The following is a 20,402-nucleotide window of genomic DNA, read 5'->3' as shown; positions in this document are numbered from 1 at the left end:
GTGGCTGACTAAATACTTTTTTGCCCCACTGTAATTTGCTGTAGCAGAGGTATTACAATTATTTCTGGACTAGGAAAAATAACAATTAGAAAACATCTATGTAAAGGTTCTTACCGTATAGTTTACAAAACAACAAGTACATGTGCATTGTATTAATTTGTAAATTTTTTGTGTATTTTTGATTTAGGGTCAATTGATTTTGGGTCAATTTCTGTTTTAGGAAATCTATTGTCTGGCTGAAGTTCCAATGAGGCACATGCAAAAGAATATACAAACACAAACACATAGGAACACATTTCAAGTCGTATTACAACAAACAGCATATAACTGTCACCAATAATAATAAAAAAGGGTCAGTTTTTTAAAAGGAACAAACAAGACACAGAGGTTAAACCTTTTTGAAAACACTGACAACCTTTTTCTATATATGAAACAACACCATGTAGTTCACAAAGTTGTTGTTATGTGGAGAAAAAAAGGATTAACAACTATGAAATTGATATCCCAGAATATTCTGTGCATATTTTGCATATTTCGGCCCCAAAGTGTAGCCTTGATTTGTTTTTTTGTATTTATGGAGGGGCGGTGATGTGAGCTGTTTTTGTTTATTTTTTCCCTCTGGGAAAAACTGCAATCATCTGGGGGTTATCACTTTATTTTTCCATCATAAGGTCAAGGTATTAGTTTGTTCAGTGCTTTGATTTATACCTAAATGTTTGGAAAACCCATGACACACCCATCAGCCACAGCTGCACTTTCTATTTAGCCAGTGCTTGTATGCTACAGGATCCTTTGATGTGTATGCTGGCAAACATAAAAGCAGGCTGCAAAAGTAAAACTCAAAAGTAAGACTTTTGCAATGAGTGATTCTACTTCTGTGATCTTCACCCTTTACCATTACTGCTTTTTTCTATTATGAATATCATTGATATCTCCAGGTAGGTTACATCAGTGCATAGAAGGTTCTGCTATAAATGAATTAAAAGCATGGGCTCTCTTGGTAGTTGCTGAAAATAACATCTTGTGCATCACATGGTTAACTGCTGCTAATTCACTGACACCACCGTATATATTAAATCAGAATAGGTGGTGTTGTATAAATTAGTGCTATAAGTTGTAAATCACTTGCACTACATGCACAACGTATTAACTAAGAGCGGGTGATTAAAGTGTTTCTCTGACTTTACAACATACAACAAACAAGTTTAACATAGCAGGGCTTTTTCAGTATAAGCTGGCTTGACAAAACCTAAAACTCCAGTTAGAGATGCATAATGCGTTATTACAACACTGGTTATCAGCTTTCCTTATTAAACCAGTCTTTGTGCTTCGGGATCTGTGCACGGTATTATGCAGAGTGCTCTCTGCCATTTATTTCTTCAGCATCACAGCTTCAAATTAGAGCTAAAACTTTGACCTTGATGTATTCAAACATTAGTGTGTTACCTGAGTACTGCCCCATGGCCTGAAATATCAAGATCAGGAAATCACATTAGGTTTTATTTATGGGGGGATCAAAGTGTTTTAATGTTACTGGGTTTTTTTTATGTTGCTGGGCTTTTTTTATGGTTTTTATTTTACTGTTCACCTCCTCACTGATAAGTAGCCTATAAACAGATCCCCCCCCCCCTTTTTTGTGTCCCTTTTTTGTGTAGATAAAATTCTCATTCAGCAGGTTGCAAGTATAACACTTATTCCATATCAGCAATGAGTCTGCATATCACCAGGAAAAGAATGAAAATTGAAATGAAAAAGAATTTAGCTGAAAAGCTTGTTCTGCAAAAGCCAAATCACACAAGAGAAGTAAATTTTAATGATGCAAGAGATTCTTCCTATACAGCTGTCAATACAACTTAGATTTTAGAGAAATACATGATCCTTGCACTGTTTCTAACATCAAAGCACTGTTTCTAACATCAAAGCTAGGTTTCTCCTCAGATGAATCCATCCGAAAGGAAGGTTACATCATAGCTGTTGTTGTGGTCAAAGTATTTCTACAAGGCGTTGTTTTTGAGAAAATACTTTTAGGAGTTACATAAGCTAAATGTTTAGAAAAACTGAATCAGTGAGGTACACCACCCATTAAATTCATTTCAGTGATTGGTGAAATAAAAACATATATGTACAAACATACAGTATAAATAATTTACATCAGTATCTTTTGTAAAGTCTTGCCTCCCCCCCTCTTCTTCCATCCATCGTATTTTCTTTTTTGATTTAACAATCTCATGTTAAAGGTATGAAACACAATAATCCATGAGAAAATGTGTCTGAAATTAAATCAGAGCATTTAATGAGTGAGAATTTAACCTCACATGACGATGATGGTGACCACATTCTCCAACTCAATGCCATAATTTCCTCTGGGAAAATGTAATCAAGATGTGGCAATGTATGAATTTATGACAAAGTGAAAGAAGGTGTGTTTATCTGCAGCTTAATCAGTATGCCGTCTCTTTAATGATGTTAGTGGAAAGGGTGTGGCTACTGGAGATGCTAATGGAGTGGCGGTTGAGGGGGTATGGTTGATTCCTGTTTGTGTGACGGCAGGGCATGCAGAAGTACCGCAACGTGGAGAAGAAGATCTGACGGTAGGTGGCTGATACCAGGTTGTACAAGACAGGGTTTATGGCCGAGCTGACGTAGAACAGGACATTGGTCAGCATGTAGAAATAGTGGTAGAAGTCATATAACTCACTGGAAGAAAACACAAGGGAGAAGTATAAGGAAATAGTTATATGTCCAATGTTTAAGTCTAAACATAAATATATTACTTTTAATGCTTTGCATAAAAAAGATACACAGGTGCAGTGTGACTTGTACAGCAAAGTTAGTGCATTTGAACAGCCTCCGGAGCACCACATGGTGTCGAGACTCATCCAAAACTGGAAAAAAAAAAAAATCTCAACTACATGTGGTACTTGTACTGCCGAAAAACAATAAAATCAATTAAAAAAAACATGGCAGTTTCAAAATACTAACTTTAATAACTGACATTCAAAATGCAATATCGACATAAAGATAGACTAGTAATGTTGCAGTCTTCATTATTTATTTTTTGCCTGACCCGTTTGGTTCTTTAGCCTTCAGAATTGATGTCTTAAGGCCAACAAAGATACCAAACGGATTTACTTTATCAAGTGGACCACCGGGGCCTTGCCTTGATTGACCTTTGTTGTTATTATTCATTTTATTTTATTTTATTTTATTTTCAGTTGTTACAGACGGGACAGACATGGCTAGGGGATAGGAAAACAATGGGGAGGGGGGGGGGGGCTCCCCTGTGTGGGTGTGTGTGGTATAGTGGGAAGAGAAGAGGAAGGCAGTCGGGGATGGCAGTCGGGGATGGGAGGAAAGGAAGGGAAGGGAAAGCAGCCCCTCCCTGGGGCCAGCTCCCCCACTGACCCGAATAGGCACCCCCACCATCTGGAACCCACCAAGGCTATCCAGACCGGGGCCCACGGCAGCAGCACCGCCAAGCTCCACAGACCCGGAGCAGCTCACCTGACCCCACCGCAGAGGAAACTGTATCCACCCCATCCCACATAGCAAGAAAGTCTGGCCCAGATCTGGTATCAAGCCGGCACTGCTGGCTGACTTCTGGCATGATAAGACGTATGTCATCCAAATATGGGCCAGGCCTGGCATAGATGGCACTGTCTATGTGATGGCATGCCATATCTGGCTCTATTGTGGTTTGGATTATGTGGTCCAGGCCCATAGAAAACAGATCTGGCCCAGATCTGGCATCAAGCTGGCACTCATGCCCAGCCAGCGGGTGGCTGTAGCTCAGGAGCTAAAGCACGTCACCTACTGATCGGAAGGTTAGTAGTTCGATCACTGGCTCCTCCAGTCTGCAAGTCAAGAGTCTGAATGTGTAACAATGTACACATAACCTCAGCGACACACCAACGAGGACCCAAGGCCCAGCTAGAGCCCCAGCATGGAGGCGGAGCACCCTGAGAACCCCAAGCCCCCACCTTACACCAGCCCTGCTGCATGCAGCCATGAGGAAAACGCCATCTAAGAGCCTCCAGAGCCCAGTTGCAGCAGATGGCCGCCCCTCCCTGAGCCTGGTTCTGCCGGAGGTTTCTTCCTGTTAAAAGGGAGGTTTTCCTTCCCACTGTCGCCAAAGTGCTTGCTCATAGGGTGTCATATGATTGTTGGTTTTTCTCTGTATCTATTATCGTCCGATCTACTGTACAATATAAAGCGCCTTGAGGTGACTGTTTGGCGCTAGTAAAGTAAAAACCATGAGGTTTATATTTATTAGGTATGTGTGTTGTTGAATGAATGCCAAATGCTATCATTTTTCTGTTGAGTAAATTTACCTTACCTACAGGTATGAAGAAAGTTACCTTACCTCACCTTACCTTACCTTACCATGTGGACTGTATTCATGTCTTTAGTGACATCATCCAATTTGCCCAACAAGCACACTAAAGGGGAGGTTGGAATTTTACATTTCAGACACTTTGATAAGTCTTCACATATCCTGCGCCAAAACATCTGAACTGGTGGACAGAACCAAAGAGCGTGGATGTAATTGTCCGTGGATGTGTATTGCCTTGACAATGTTGCAGTCTTAAATACAATCTTTAGAACCTGATTACCCGCTGATTTACTGGGAATTTTAAGTTTTTGGTCTCTTACTCTTAATATCTTTAACTTGCAGACTTCAATTCATTAATTGTACTTACAGTGAAATTGTGATTTAAACAAATGACATAACAGAAAACGAGTAGTTTTGCAGTAAACAGTGCTAACTACTTTTCCTGAAAGTAGACTTAAATTCACCTCACCCCCCGCTATGTGCCAATTGTGAGGTGGGAACCTGTGACCACCAGGACTGTTAGGAGGTGGTCAGAGGAGGCAATAGCGGAACTACAGGGCTGTTTCGAGGTGACCGACTGGGAAACACTCTGCGAGCCTCACGCCGAGGACATCAATGGGCTTACTGAGTGTATCACAGACTACATAACTTTCTGCACCGACTCCATTGTTCCAGCTCAGACTGTTCATTGTTACCCAAATAACAAGCCGTGGGTGACTAAGGACATCAAAGCCCTCCTCAACAACAAGAAGAGGGCTTTCAGAGGGGGCAACAAAGAGGAGGTGAGGAAGATCCAGGTGTTACTAAAGGACAAGATCAGAGAGGCTAAGGACAATTACAGGAGGAAGCTGGAGTGGAAACTCCAGCAGAACAGCATGAGAGAGGTGTGGAGGGGCATGAAGACCATCACTGGATTCAGGCCAACCAACAGCAGGGGAGCTGAGGGAGGTGAGAATAGAGCCAACGAGTTGAATCTGTTTTTCAATAGATTCGACACCACAGTGTCTGCTCCCACCCCCACAACCTCACCTGTAGTCAGCCTGGAATCCAGAGCCACACCACTGTGCCAGCCTCTCTCTTCACATGTTGCCTCCTGTGAGATTCCTGACACCCCTCCCCCACCCATCACCTTCACTCAATACCAGGTTGAGATGCAAATGAGGAGACTTCACTCAGGCAAGTCTGCTGGACCAGACGGAGTGAGTCCCCTTGTCCTCAAGACCTGTGCCCCCCAGCTGTGTGGAGTCTTTCATAAACTGTTTATGCTGAGTCGGAGTCTGCAGAGGGTCCCGGTGATGTGGAAGACATCATGCCTCGTCCCTGTACCAAAGACGCCACGTCCCAGTGGCCCCCAGGATTACAGGCCCGTGGCACTGACCTCTCACATCATGAAGACCCTGGAAAGGCTCATCCTGGACCAGCTGCGACCCATAGTAAGACCACATCTGGATCCCCTTCAGTTCGCTTATCAGCCTTGTCTCGGAACTGAGGACGCCATCATCTACCTGCTCAATCGTGTCTACACCCATCTGGACCAGCCGGCGAGCACTGTGAGGGTCATGTTTTTTGACTTTTCCAGTGCTTTCAACACCATCAGGCCGACCCTCCTGGGTGATAAGTTAGCAGCGATGCAGGTGGATGCTTCTCTGGTGTCCTGGATTGTTGATTACCTGACAGGAAGACCACAATATGTACGTCTCCCACAGTGTGTGTCTGACAAGGTAATCAGCAACACAGGGGCACCACAGGGGACTGTCCTCTCCCCCTTCCTCTTCACCCTCTACACCACAGACTTCAGCCACTGCACAGAGACCTGCCATCTTCAGAAGTTTTCTGATGACTCTGCGGTGGTTGGATGCACCAGCAGGGATGATGAGACAGAGTACCGGGCTGTGGTTGACTCCTTTGTCACGTGGTGTGAGCAGAATCATCTGCAGCTCAACGTGGCAAAGACCAAGGAACTGATCGTGGACTTCAGGAAGACCAGGAAACACTTGACCCCTGTTTCAATCCAGGGGGTCAGTGTTGACATTGTGGAAGACTATAAATACCTTGGAGTATACATTGACAATAAACTGGACTGGGCTAAAAACACCACAGCACTTTACAGGAAGGGCCAGAGTCGTCTCTATTTTTTGAGGCGACTGAGGTCCTTCAACATATGCCGGAAAATGCTGAAGATTTTCTATGAGTCTGTTGTGGCCAGTGCGATCCTCTATGCTGTTGCATGCTGGGGGAGCAGGCTGAGGGTCGCAGATGCCAACAGACTCAATAAACTAATCCGTAAGGCCAGCAATGTTGTGGGGATGGAGCTGGACTCCCTCAAGGTGGTGTCGGAGAGGCGGATGCTGTCCAAGATAAAGACATTGTTGGATAACACCTCCCACCCACTCCATGACATGCTGGTCAGTCACAGGAGCACGTTCAGTGAGAGACTGAGATTACCGAAAAGCACCACTGAACGACACAGGAAATCATTCCTGCCTGTGGCTCCCTGTACAACGCATCCACTTAACACACTGTTTGCTGCTATAACTACACATGTTTCTTTTTCAGCTATTTATTTATGAGTGACTTATGTATGTATGTATGTATGTATATATATGTATATATTGTACTATTCTTAGTTAGTGTATTGTCTGTCTTGTCTTAATGTTGGTTTATAATGGAGCACTGTAACAAAAAATTATTTCCCCCAGGGATCAATAAAGTATTCTGATTCTGATTAAATAAAAACAGCTGCAAGGTGATGAACATTTATTTTAAACGTTATATTACAAAATTACAAAGATAATCATGACCATTAATATTTTGTAATGAAATGGTGTATTTTAAAGTTAACTAAGCTTCTTTAAATACAAAAATTACAAAAAATGGTGACATAGTAATGCAGGTTCTCTGAGTGGCGGGACTATATCACCGTACTACATATTTCATGTGTATGTGTGGACTGATCTCGAACAGTATAACTCACATGGATTGTGTTTAAGACACACCACCTGTGGTGGCAGTGCAGTAATAGACACTTCTTTGGTAGACCAGACCTTAATAGGAATGTCTTTCTAAGCGACTTGTAGCTAGACTACATATTTCATATATAAGGGGACTTGAAAACGAGATTTACGAGATTCAGCTCATGTTACAGATTTACAGATTAAAGAAATAACACAATATATGCAAATCACTCAACAATAAATATCAAGGATTGAAAGAGGTGAGTAGAAATAAATATCAAGAAAACTGACAGCAACATTACCGAGTAAGAAAAGAGTGTATGCAAAAAGGATGTAACTATTGCAGTGTTTACAGTGTATGGAGGAGTTATACAGGGAGATGGCCACAGGCAGGAATGATTTCCTGTGCCGTTCAGTGGTGCTTTTTGGTAATCACAGTCTCTCACTGAATGTGCTATCCTGTGGCTAGCCAGCACGTCATGGAGTGGGCGGGAGGTACTATCCTACATTGTCTTTATCTTGGACAACATCCACCTCTCCGGGAAGGAGTCCACCACGATCCCCACAATATTACTGGCCTCTGTTGGCATCTGTGACCCTCAATCTGCTGCTCCAACATGCAACAGCATACAGGATAGCACTGGCCACAACAGAATAATATAAAATCCAGAGCATTGTCCAGATGTTGAAGGACCTCAGCCGCCTCAGAAAATGGCGGTATACTCCAAAGAATTTATAGGTATTTATAGTTTGAGAGTCGCACACAGGCTACATTCACTACACTTAACTCCAAAACAACAACTGAAGGAATAGAAGAGGTTACACACTTGTACTGCTTATATACACTGCAAATCCAGCATGTCCAAATTAACACTGTCGGATTTGATTTCAACACTATTAAAGTGTCTATATGGGTCCACACCAGAGAGTGTTAATTTAACTCTTTTTGGAGAGTTGGTACGTTAACTCTGATTTAGTGTTAAACACCAAATCTGTCTCGAGTTGATAATTTAACACTTGGTGTTAAGAGTTTATATATTAACTCTCAAAGAGTATTTTAGTTTAACTACGTAAGAGTTATCTTCTAATTCATTCTAAAAAGTGGGAATTTTACTGTTCTGAACTTCTAGAAATTTCTTTTGGAAATAAACATTTACTAAAAAGACGCAATGGTTTTTGAAAAACATTTATTCTGAACTGTGCACCACAATTTCAAAACATTTTCTGAAAGATGTAACAGTATACATGTTCTCACTTTCATTAGAATTTTGTTTATCAAAAGGTCTGACATGGTAAATGCAAATAACAGCATTCTCATCACTTATTTCTTCAATACAATATGCATGTCCTTCATTCATCACTTTGTGGAACTTCAACGCACTTCTGCTCTCCCCCATATTCCATCTTCACAAGCATATCCTGTGCGGAGATTGAATAAAAATTAGTTGACACTAATTAATGGCACAAATAATCCAGTAAACAATTGCAGCACAGTAAAAAAAAAAAAAGGAATCCTCTTTGAGCCATTACTTGTGTAAAGTATTTTCCCAAAAGACAAGGACACAGGCAACAGGTAATACTGAACTAAATGTGAAACCTCAACCTTTTTCATTTTTACCTAAACCGTGTGCACAAAACTCTGGAGGGATCTAAATGCTACCGTAGAATCCAGTCAGGACGTCTGCTACTGCTGTTTGCTCGTGTTTTTTTGTTTTTTTTTTATGGGCGATCGTTTTCAGGCTTCAAGTAGCACCATTATACCAACATTTCACATTCTAGACATTGTTTTAGGTGTATTTGACCAAAAGTTTGACTGAAAATTCACATGCAAGCTTTTTTTCAAGGCTGTGGTATTTGCCCGCAAACAATACCTTTCAGCTAGCTAAAACAGAATATTATGCTATCACCGAGCAACATGGCTAATGCCTTTCACACAGCTTTGTCTCAACTCCAAAGAGCCACAGAAGTAAAAGCTCATAATAATAATTGAAACAATCTTTGAAAAAATGACTTACCAAGCATGGCAAACAACTCAAATATGTAGAGCAAAATGTTCTGAAACGGCTTCACTTCAGCTTCGATTGGAGCCGTGCTGGGGGCGGAGTCTGTGAATTTACTCTGTTGGTGTCATAGCCCCTGTAGGAGTTCAGAGTTAAGAGGTCAAGAGTTAATGTTTCCATTGTAACACCTTCAGATTTGAAATAGAAACACTCATTTTTAACACTCGATTTTAACTACTATCATTTTACACCTCGGAGTTACATTAAAAGAATGTGACTCTGCTTAGAGTAAAATTAACTCTACTTTTGCAAGGAGACTATTAACACCAAAACATTTAACACTTTTGAATTTGCTGTGTACCCATGGCAGCAATTAGTGTGTGTGTGTGTGTGTGTGTGTGTGTGTGTGTGTGTGTGTGTGTGTGTGTATGTGTGTGTATAGACACTTTTTCCTCTTAATAAATAATAATATAAAAGCTACATTTTGTATTTTTCTCTGTGTAACATAAAAAAGTAGTAAGGGGTCAAATACTTTTCACAGCACTGTGTTGCACTGAACCTATAATGCTGATTTTAATCCTTGTTGGTCCACTACCAGAAACCCTTCCAACATCATTATCAGATCAACTTTTGAGGAAATTTGTAATCTAGGCTGTCCGCCAGTCTACAGATTTATTAATGATGTCAAAGCCCCTGCACGAAAAAGGGAAGAAAAACAATTTCCTACAAACGCTAGAATGTCCAAGTGGTACAAACTTAATCTTCAGTTGGCTGGAAAAAACACAGTATTTCTGATTCCTGTCTGGATGGATAGCCACAGAGAGAGTGCTACTGCAAGTGGAAATTAATCCTAAATAAAAGGAGCATTTATATTTCATATGAAAAGCTGAATATCACACTCCTTTCACAAATATTGCACTACTGTGGTGCAACAAAAAATGCATAAATTCAGACATAATTACATATTTCAGAAAAAAAAAATCAATTCAGAAAAAAAGTTTTTAATTTACAAGAACATTTTTTTTTGCGAGGGACAACAGGGACACCATTGAACACGACCTTTTTGTTAAATATGCACTCAGGTAATTCTGTATACAACGTTTATTTAAGGAAGGTTGACATGGACTATAAGTGAGTCTCTGACAGAATTTTGAATCTCTCAGGTTTATTTTACACTAGTTTCCTGAGTTTTTGTACAAAACCAAACATATTTACCAGCTTACTCAAGAAATACTTCCCTCTGCCTTCACTCACTTCTTCTTGTTGATTTACAGTCATTTACAGACAATCTGATGTTGGCTCTCTTACATTGAATGGCTTTGATGCATGCTCTTTAATAGTGTAGCCTTTAAGTGTTTGAAAAAAATGTTTAACTTAAGTTTATATTTCAAATACCAAAAATATTTTAGGTTTACGTTTCTACAAAAACCATCCCTGTTTATCATTTCAAGTGTCTTAACTTTTAATGACGTATACATATATTGTATATAGCATACGCTTTAAATGCAAACATTATAACAACTTTGCTCATTCCAGAGGAGTTTAACATCATTATATACAAAAGAACCCTGCGGTGAAGGACTTTGTTAATATAAGGCAGAATGTTGACCTGCACTTTAAGTCCATAAAATTGTGTATGAAAGCAAATTGTATCAGATTCCATTAGCAATGTTGACAAATTAAATAACACAACCCTCTGACAGACAAGTTGCAACCATAGGGCAAAAGAAATGGAAAAGTCTTAATTTCTCCCCTTCTATGACTAGTATCCTTATGGTGATGTTTTCACTAATTTTGAAAAAGCATAGAAAACATTATGGAAACAAATATGATGCTCAACCAATACATAAATTTTTTTTCATTATCATTGTGCAAAAGGTTATTTTGCTAAAAAGCTGTATGCTTTTATGATTGCCTGTTCAAAGAGGCCAAGATGACATTCAAAGCTCGTTACCCAGCGTGTAAGGCTGACATCCAGCTGTGTCTTCTGTATATTCTAGTATTTCAAGTAAACACATTTTGACAGTAGATTCACTAGCTTTTGAAGACGAGCTTTCCCAGTGATACGCAACTGCAAACTGTTTCTGTTACTGTCAAGCTCTTAAAATTCTTCACACAGTCTCTGAAAAATTGATGTTTTGCTATAAATCTCATTATCCAAATATGAATGAGTGGTCCAATTTTTAGAATTCACCTAGATTAGTGGACGATGAAATGATGTTTCAGATAAAGTTTTTTGATGGGTAGAGTTCTTTGAGGCTTTGGTCGTGTTGCATAATAATGGGCTTTAAATACTCTGTCATTGGTGACTGAGTATGAGAACACAATGTTTATAAAGTTCAAGAGCAACAAAATCAAGCTCCAGAGCAAATCCTCTGGTACAAGTCACCAAATATTAAAGGTATGTTTGTGTTGACATCAGATCTATCCCATGTCCTCCCCACACACTTTTCTTGTCCAGGTAGACATAGTTAAAAAATATATTCTATTTAAAAAGCTTTCTTTAGACAAAGACCTGAAGACCAAAATAGTTCTGGCCAGATCTGAATGAGGGTGGGGGAGGTTCAATTTGTCATGTTGCAACGAGCTTAGCTTCTGTCTTGCTAGCTTGTGCTGCGCTCAGTGGATCTGCGCTCGACAGTGCAGCCTAGGCGGAGTAGTCGAACGCAGATCCACTGAGATCTCAACACAGACAGCATCGTCAGAAGAAAAGTTGATAAAAAAATTTAAAATTTTGTATTGTTCGATACATATTCATACCGAACCGAAAGCACTGTATCGAACGGTTCAATATCGATACGAGTATCGTTGCACCCCTAATGTATATATATATATATATATATATATATATATATATATATATATATATATATATATATATATATATATATATATACTTAACACCCAGCACGCCCCTGCGGGCGGTTTATCCTTCAAGCTTGGGTCCTCTACCAGAGGCCTGGGAGCTTGAGGGTCCTGCGCAGTATCTTAGCTGTTCCCAGGATTGCGCTCTTCTGGACAGAGATCTCCGATGTTGTTCCCGGGATCTGCTGGAGCCACTCGCCTAGCTTGGGAGTCACCGCACCTAGTGCTCCGATTACCACTGGGACCACTGTTACCTTCACCCTCCACATCCTCTCGAGCTCTTCTCTGAGCCCTTGGTATTTCTCCAGCTTCTCGTGTTCCTTCTTCCTGATATTGCTGTCATTCGGAACCGCTACATCGATCACTACGGCCGTCTTCTTCTGTTTGTCTACCACCACTATGTCCGGTTGGTTAGCCACCACCATTTTGTCCGTCTGTATCTGGAAGTCCCACAGGATCTTACCTCGGTCATTCTCCACCACCCTTGGGGGCATCTCCCATTTTGACCTTGGGACTTCCAGGTTATACTCGGCACAGATGTTCCTGTACACTATGCCGGCCACTTGGTTATGGCGTTCCATGTATGCCTTGCCTGCTAACATCTTGCACCCTGCTGTTATGTGCTGGATTGTCTCTGGGGCATCTTTACACAGCCTGCACCTGGGGTCTTGCCTGGTGTGATAGACCCCAGCCTCTATGGATCTTGTACTCAGAGCTTGTTCTTGTGCTGCCATGATTAGTGCCTCTGTGCTGTCTTTCAGTCCAGCTTTGTCCAGCCACTGGTAGGATTTCTGGATATCAGCCACCTCCTCTATCTGCCAGTGGTACATACCATGCAGGGCCCTGTCCTTCCATGATGGTTCCTCGTCTTCCTCCTCTTTCTTGGGTTTCTGCTGCCTGAGGTATTCACTGAGCACTCGGTCAGTTGGGGCCATCTTCCCAATGTATTCTTGGATGTTCGTTGTCTCATCCTGGACTGTGGTGCTGACACTCACCAGTCCCCGGCCCCCTTCCTTCCGCTTAGCGTATAGCCTCAGGGTGCTGGACTTGGGGTGAAACTCTCCATGCATGGTAAGGAGCTTTCTTGTCTTTATGTCAGTGGCTTCTATCTCCTCCTTTGGCCAGCCTATTACCCCAGCAGGGTACCTGATCACGGGCAGGGCGTAAGTGTTGATGGCCCGGATCTTGTTCTTACCGTTCAGCTGACTCCTCAGGACTTGCCTGACCCTCTGCAGGTACTTGGTGGTTGCAGCCTTTCTAGCGGCCTCTTCATGGTTCCCATTCGCCTGCGGGATCGATATTGAACCGTTCGATACAGTGCTTTTGGTTCGGTACGCATATGTATCAAACAATACAAAATTTGTCATTTATTTTATCAACTTTCCTTCTGACGATGCTGTCTGTGTTGAGCGCTCAGTGAATCTGCATTCGACTACTCCGCCTAGGCTGCACTGTCGAGCGCAGATCCACTGAGCGCTCAACACAGACAGCATCATCATAAGGAAGAGCGCAGGGCAAGCTAGCGAGACAGAAGTGAAGCTCTCCTTGCAACATGGCAAATTGAACCTCCCCCACCCTCATTCAGATCTGGCATTTGGAATTATTTTGGTTTTCAAGTGACGTATGACCCTGAAGGTAAGCGCGTCATGGACTAAAGTAAAACAGTATGTTGGATGTGCCACGCAATGCTCAATTACATGGGTGGGAACTAGTGTGTTAGCGCAGTTAGCTCGTTAATGTGTTGGCCGTCTAGCCCCATGCACGAGGCGATCAGGGGTAGCTCATTAACGGAGATTTGCCGTGTTGTGGCGTTAAGGTCATTTCAATGAGATTAACGCTGACATCACTAGTGGGAACACAACAAATATGACTGCACATTTACGCCGACATCATCCTAGTGCAAAGACAAGTGGAAGCAGACAAAAACAACAAGCATGCATGCTACAAACTTTACCCGAGTCATTTAGACAGACGTTAGCACATGATTCTCCTTATGGGGACCTGATATGTTTAATATCCTGCTGAGAATATAGCCCAGAAGAAGCGTATAGTATAGCTTTTATTTTGGAAAGAGCCATTTCTCTGTAATAAACTCTCTTGTCCAAAGATGAGGGATTCTTCAATCAGATACAGGGCTCGCAATATCGCTAGCCCGACGTCCTGGGGCTAGCGATTTTTCCAGTCGGGCTACCAAAATCTATCTCTGCCCTGCCCGTCGGGCTATTGTAGGAAGGAAAAATATATGTCAATGCTTTTGCATTCTTTCGGAAATGTAGCTGGGTAATTATGCCATTGGCATCGGTGAGCCACTGTCAATATGTGACATGTGACATATTGAAATCGCGTTTGAATTTGCGCTTGTTTTTTTGCTTTCACTTTGCAATCGCGCGAACTGTGTATAGAGAGCGACAGTACTGATTGGTGAGTGATGATAATTTGTGCACCAATTCCTCTGACATCGTCTTATTAATCGTTAGCTTACTACGCAAACATGACAAGTGAAATCTCCCGCAGCAAGCTTAAACATGTGAGAGGTTGATCGTGCAGAGAATCGCTGAGCTTATGTGAGTGCGTGTGTAAAAGCAGCAGGATATATATTTTAGTTCTGCTGAGCCAAATAAGACAGGTCAGGGTGAAGAAGTGACAGCCAAAGAAAAGCTTACCACAAAACGGAGAAGTTATGACAAATCAGACTATAAGGCAAAAAGAAAGTGCAGCTTTATGGTTTCATGGACAAAATAATTTCTGTGGCTGCGATATGATGAGCTATATAACCAGGGGTGCACATAAGTGGTCCGCAGGTGCGCATTCGCTGTCAAAATAAAAAACACGCACAAGGGTTAGGGTTAAATTTAAAAACTGTATTTTTGAGTTAAAATATATATTAATAATTTTAAGAAATGACAAATTAAAAAGGCATGAACATTTTTTTTTGTATCGAAAAAATATCGAACCGTGACACCAAAGTATCGAACCGAACTGTGAATTTTAATATAATATATATATATATATATATATATATATATATATATATTCAAATAATTTGTGTACACAAGCAATAGACATATGCTTTCAACTGTGTAATTTAAGTGATCTAGGTAGCTCTGTTTTGGAAGTTCAGTTAATGTTAGCAATTTCTTTGGGAGTTTATATGTGCTTTGTGTCTGGGGCCCCCGTATATAAATAAAACCATGTTTTTTTTTACATTAGTAATTCCTATTGTGCATAATTTTATATTGTTTTTGATAATAAATTAATTAAAGCAACAAAACAACCTGAAAAGCCGGTTGGGAGCTGAAAGACCTGGCTCTTTTTAGTGAGCCGAGCCGGATCTTTTTAGAGAACCGGCTCTTTTGGTTCAGCTCACTAAAAAGAGCTTGAATTCCCATCACTACTCTCAATAATACCTCCCCTGGAGGCATAGCGCAGGCACACCAAACAGATCACACCACTCTAGTGTTGACACTTATTTTAACCTTCATTTTATGTTCATTTCATGTTAAACAATTTTGTGTTCTCAGTCAAAAATGGCCATTACATTAAGACTCATGATACAAACTATAAATATATATTATCATTAGTTGTTGTGTTAGATTTTTTTCTTCAACCTAAAGCCTTGTTCTTCTTCTATTTGTTATTTATGGCCTGTAAGTTTCATTGATCTGAGGTTATATGCCTTGAATTAGAATTCTAAAAAACATCATATCTGGAATATTTTGTCTCTAGGAAATAATCAGATGAAACATAATAGAAAGTTACCAAGAACATTTGATTTCAATCCATTTAAAAATGTTTATACAGTCAAATAAAGTAACACCTGTTGTCTTCCCAGTCAAAAGTGACTGGGAACATTTTATTAATGAACAAAAGAAATTATCACAAAATTACATTTGTGTCAGAGACAGCTCACGTTATCTTATGCTTGGCTCTTTTCAGGAACACCATCTGCAGGTTTATCCATATAAACCTGCGTGTTCCAGGCATAACATTCTGGTATCATGGTTGCCCATATCTTTATGTCATATTTAAACTGGTTGCTTGGCATATACTATTTGAAAGGAGAGTGCTTCCTACAAACAGAGAAATGGTCATTAACTGTGACGTTTCGACTTTGGATATATATGAGTGGCTGGCGCTCCACACACTTCTCCTAGACTTCTCTGATCACTGCCATTTGTCTTGTTGACGGCGACCTGGTCGTGTATCATGATTGTCAAAGCGAATCACCCATAACAACATGTTAAACTTCTTGAATGACATGGTGGCCTGAAAAATTGTCTGACCATACTCTACATCCCATAAACTGCTGGTAGAATCCATTCTGGATCTGTGCACACCACTCAAAATCAAAAGACTCATGTATGCTTTCACAGCATTCTGGATTATTTCCTTTCAAATGTCTTTGTAAGTTTGTTTTTTCCCTTCCAGGTTGGTTACGTTTATCACTGTGGTTTTGATGGACTGTCATAAACAACTCAAAGCAGGATTTGTCATCAGTCCAGGATGCGGCATATTTTCTAGGTCCTGAGACATTTTCAGCTGAAAGCCTAACTTGATTCTCAGGTGGGGATCATTTCCAATTCTTTGATTTAATTGTGACCATTATCACTGAATTCCTCCTCATCAGTCATTTCTTGGTCTGTGCCATCTTCCGCTCCTGACACTTCCTCCTCTAATCCATCCTCACTGTGAGTTTCCTGGTCTCTGTCTTCCTCATTAGTGTGTTGATCAAATATGTAATCAAGAGCCTCACTTAGGATCTATCGACATGCCACGATGCCATCACACAGTTGTGAGCAAGGCATCAAAAAAGCATTAAACACTACAGCTAGAAAAAAAGTTCAACGCTACTGAAACAATGTAGCCACTAAATCGGCCAAATTTGACCAAAACACAACATAACATTTAAAGATTACATTTTTATTTTAAAGTATGAGTAAAGAGTTCATTTCACTTTTTTAAACATGCATTACATGACTTACCATTTGATTTAATTTCTTACAAAAAGAAATACAGTGAACAATATTGATATACATATTTTTTGATGTCATGACCACATCGTTCAGTAACAAAGACAACTGAATATGATTGGAAACCTGGAAATGAAACAGAAAGGCAAGACATATGTTTTGATTGCATGTTGGGGAGAGGGCATGGATGTGGCCAGGGGGTTATTCCCTGCAATATTCTGAGCAGACAGACACTTCATTTCCTGCAGTCTGGTGATTATTTTATACACCAGTGCACATTCATTTCTTGGCGTAGTTTTATTTATTTATGCAAAGGAAAATACAAAATTAAGCAATAATGCAATTATCTTAAATCAGTTAAGCAATAATCGTAAAGCTCTTAGGCTATATGTGTTGTTTTCAGAGGTTCATTGTCCCTTAGAGCTTCCTGCTGAATCAACACATAAGCATGATTTACTATACTCTTCTCTTTTTTTTCTTTTTGTTGCCTCACAGCATGAAGGATCTAGGTTTCCTTGTGGAACTTGCATGTGCTCCCTGTCCAATCCAAAGTCATGCATATTATATTGATTAGTGATTCTAAATTGTCTACAGATGTATGTCTATAGATAGATGGATGTAGATGTAGTTGCTTTTTAGCTCAAAGTGAACCATGAGTGTTAAAAAGAAAAACTGCCATTTTTTGGGTTAGGGAACTGGGAGATCTACAGGTTAATATAGACAGGGATACAGTGTGGTCTAATCTGAGTTTGACTTCTAGGAACCTGGCGCATCAACTAATTCATTTCAAAACCATACACAGAACATATACAGTGGGGCAAAAAAGTATTTAGTCAGCCACCGATTGTGCAAGTTCCCCCACCTAAAATGATGACAGAGGTCAGTAGTTTGCACCAGAGGTACACTTCAACTGTGAGAGACAGAATGTGAAAAAAAAAACCATGAATCCACATGGTAGGATTTGTAAAGAATTTATTCGTAAATCAGGGTGGAAAATAAGTATTTGGTCAATAACAAAAATACAACTCAATACTTTGTAACATAACCTTTGTTGGCAATAACAGAGGTCAAACGTTTACTATAGGTCTTTACCAGGTTTGCACACACAGTAGCTGGTATTTTGGCCCATTCCTCCATGCAGATCTTCTCGAGAGCAGTGATGTTTTGGGGCTGTGCAACACGGACTTTCAACTCCCGCCACAGATTTTCTATGGGGTTGAGGTCTGGAGACTGGCTAGGTCACTCCAGGACTTTCGAATGCTTCTTACGGAGCCATTCCTTTGTTGCCCGGGCGGTGTGTTTTGGATCATTGTCATGTTGGAAGACCCAGCCTCGTTTCATCTTTAAAGTTCTCACTGATGGAAGGAGGTTTTGGCTCAAAATCTCACGATACATGGCCCCATTCATTCTGTCCTTAACACGGATCAGTCGTCCTGTCCCCTTGGCAGAAAAACAGCCCCATAGCATGATGTTTCCACCCCCATGCTTCACAGTAGGTATGGTGTTCTTGGGATGCAACTCAGTATTCTTCTTCCTCCAAACACGACGAGTTGAGTTTATACCAAAAAGTTCTACTTTGGTTTCATCTGACCATCTGACATTCTCCCAATCCTCTGCTGTATCATCCATGTGCTCTCTGGCAAACTTCAGAGGGGCCTGGACATGCACTGGCTTCAGCAGCGGAACACGTCTGGCACTGCGGGATTTGATTCCCTGCCGTTGTAGTGTGTTACTGATGGTGACCTTTGTTACTTTGGTCCCAGCTCTCTGCAGGTCATTCACCAGGTTCCCCCGTGTGGTTCTGGGATCTTTGCTCACCGTTCTCATGATCATTTTGACCCCACGGGATGAGATCTTGCGTGGAGCCCCAGATCGAGGGAGATTATCATTGGTCTTGTATGTCTTCCATTTTCTGATGATTGCTCCCACAGTTGATTTTTTCACACCAAGCTGCTTGCCTATTGTAGATTCACTCTTCCCAGTCTGGTGCAGGTCTACAATACTTTTCCTGGTGTCCTTCGAAAGCTCTTTGGTCTTGGCCATGGCGGAGTTTGGAGTCTGACTGTTTGAGGCTGTGGACAGGTGTCTTTTATACAGATGATGAGTTCAAACAGGTACCATTCATACAGGTAACGAGTGGGGGACAGAAAAGCTTCTTACAGAAGACGTTACAGGTCTGTGAGAGCCAGAGATTTTCCTTGTTTGAGGTGACCAAATACTTATTTTCCACCCTAATTTACGAATAAATTCTTTACAAATCCTACCATGTGGATTCATGGATTTTTTTTTTTCACATTCTGTCTCTCACAGTTGAAGTGTACCTCTGGTGCAAATTACTGACCTCTGTCATCATTTTAAGTGGGGGAACTTGCACAATCGGTGGCTGACTAAATACTTTTTTGCCCCACTGTATTACATCCCTTAAGAGATTCCAGATGAAACTACAGGCTACATATCACTGTCACATATGCAATGATTCGTCACCAGGCACGTTCTTACACATTTTTTGGGACGGTCCAGTTAGATCCGACTTTTGGGTCTTGGTAAACTCTGTGCTATCGAGGTGCTGGAAGTCTTTTATATCCCCGATCCTGGTCTTTGTCTCCATAATGATACCTCTGAAATCTCCTAAAAAAAATACAATGCAAAATATTGTTCGCCGGATTCACATCCGCAAGGAAGACAATTACAAATGTCAGTCCTGACATTTGTCATCCGTATCATTAATCTTGAACATACCACAGCAAAATTAAATATTTTAGACATACTCGGGAGAAAAGAAAAATCTATTTTGTTGTTCTGAAAATAAAGCCAACATAGTAGTGCTTTAAACCCGCATCTTTTAACAGTCGCCTGGGGCAACCCTCTGCCCTGACCTCTGTAAAAACTCTCCTGAGACTCAATCACTCATTTCGAGTTATATTGAATAAAACATTTTTATAAATTCTCAGTCCATTTTGTAAATGTTTTTTTTGAGTGTCAGAAAGAAAGATAATATCCCTCACTTGTCATATCCAGTTTTAAAATACCAAGATGATAGCAAAAACACTTGGGTATCAACAGTGGCTTTTATACTGTACACAGCAAAATCTCCAGTGTTAAATTAACACTTTTGACAGTGTTATATGTTTAAAAGTAACCTAGTCAGTTTTGAAGATTAACAATGGCTAACACTGAGCAGTGCTGATTTTCTAACACTGGAATATTTCTAACATTTTGAGTTATTTTCCAGTGTTAGAAAATCAGCACTGCTCAGTGTTAGCCATTGTTAATCTTCAAA

The 20,402-nt window shown here is 40.7% G+C and overlaps 1 protein-coding gene and 1 long non-coding RNA gene across 2 annotated transcripts in view; both read right to left on the bottom strand.

Moving 5' to 3' along the window:
• Window positions 1–1,645: 1,645 nt before the first annotated feature.
• ntsr1 (neurotensin receptor 1 (high affinity)) overlaps window positions 1,646–20,402 on the bottom strand; it is an 85,716-nt gene continuing 66,959 nt past the window's right edge. Inside the window, exon 4 of the mRNA XM_085447989.1 lies at window positions 1,646–2,697. Within this exon, the coding sequence (XP_085304115.1) occupies window positions 2,442–2,697 (256 nt within the window). The 3' untranslated portion in view covers window positions 1,646–2,441. The remainder of the gene's footprint in view (window positions 2,698–20,402) is intronic.
• On the bottom strand, window positions 8,458–9,472 carry LOC146681419 (uncharacterized). The gene is made up of 2 exons (XR_014917882.1): window positions 9,303–9,472; window positions 8,458–8,706 (listed from the first exon to the last, which is right to left on the bottom strand). It is a non-coding gene; the product is annotated as an uncharacterized LOC146681419 (long non-coding RNA).

This window comes from Copadichromis virginalis, linkage group LG23, assembly GCF_057382275.1.
Source record: "Copadichromis virginalis isolate Kocher_CV1m ecotype Utaka linkage group LG23, C_Virginalis_male_GT1.1, whole genome shotgun sequence".
Classification (NCBI taxonomy): domain Eukaryota; kingdom Metazoa; phylum Chordata; class Actinopteri; order Cichliformes; family Cichlidae; genus Copadichromis; species Copadichromis virginalis.
This window is presented reverse-complemented; position numbering and strand designations above follow the sequence as displayed.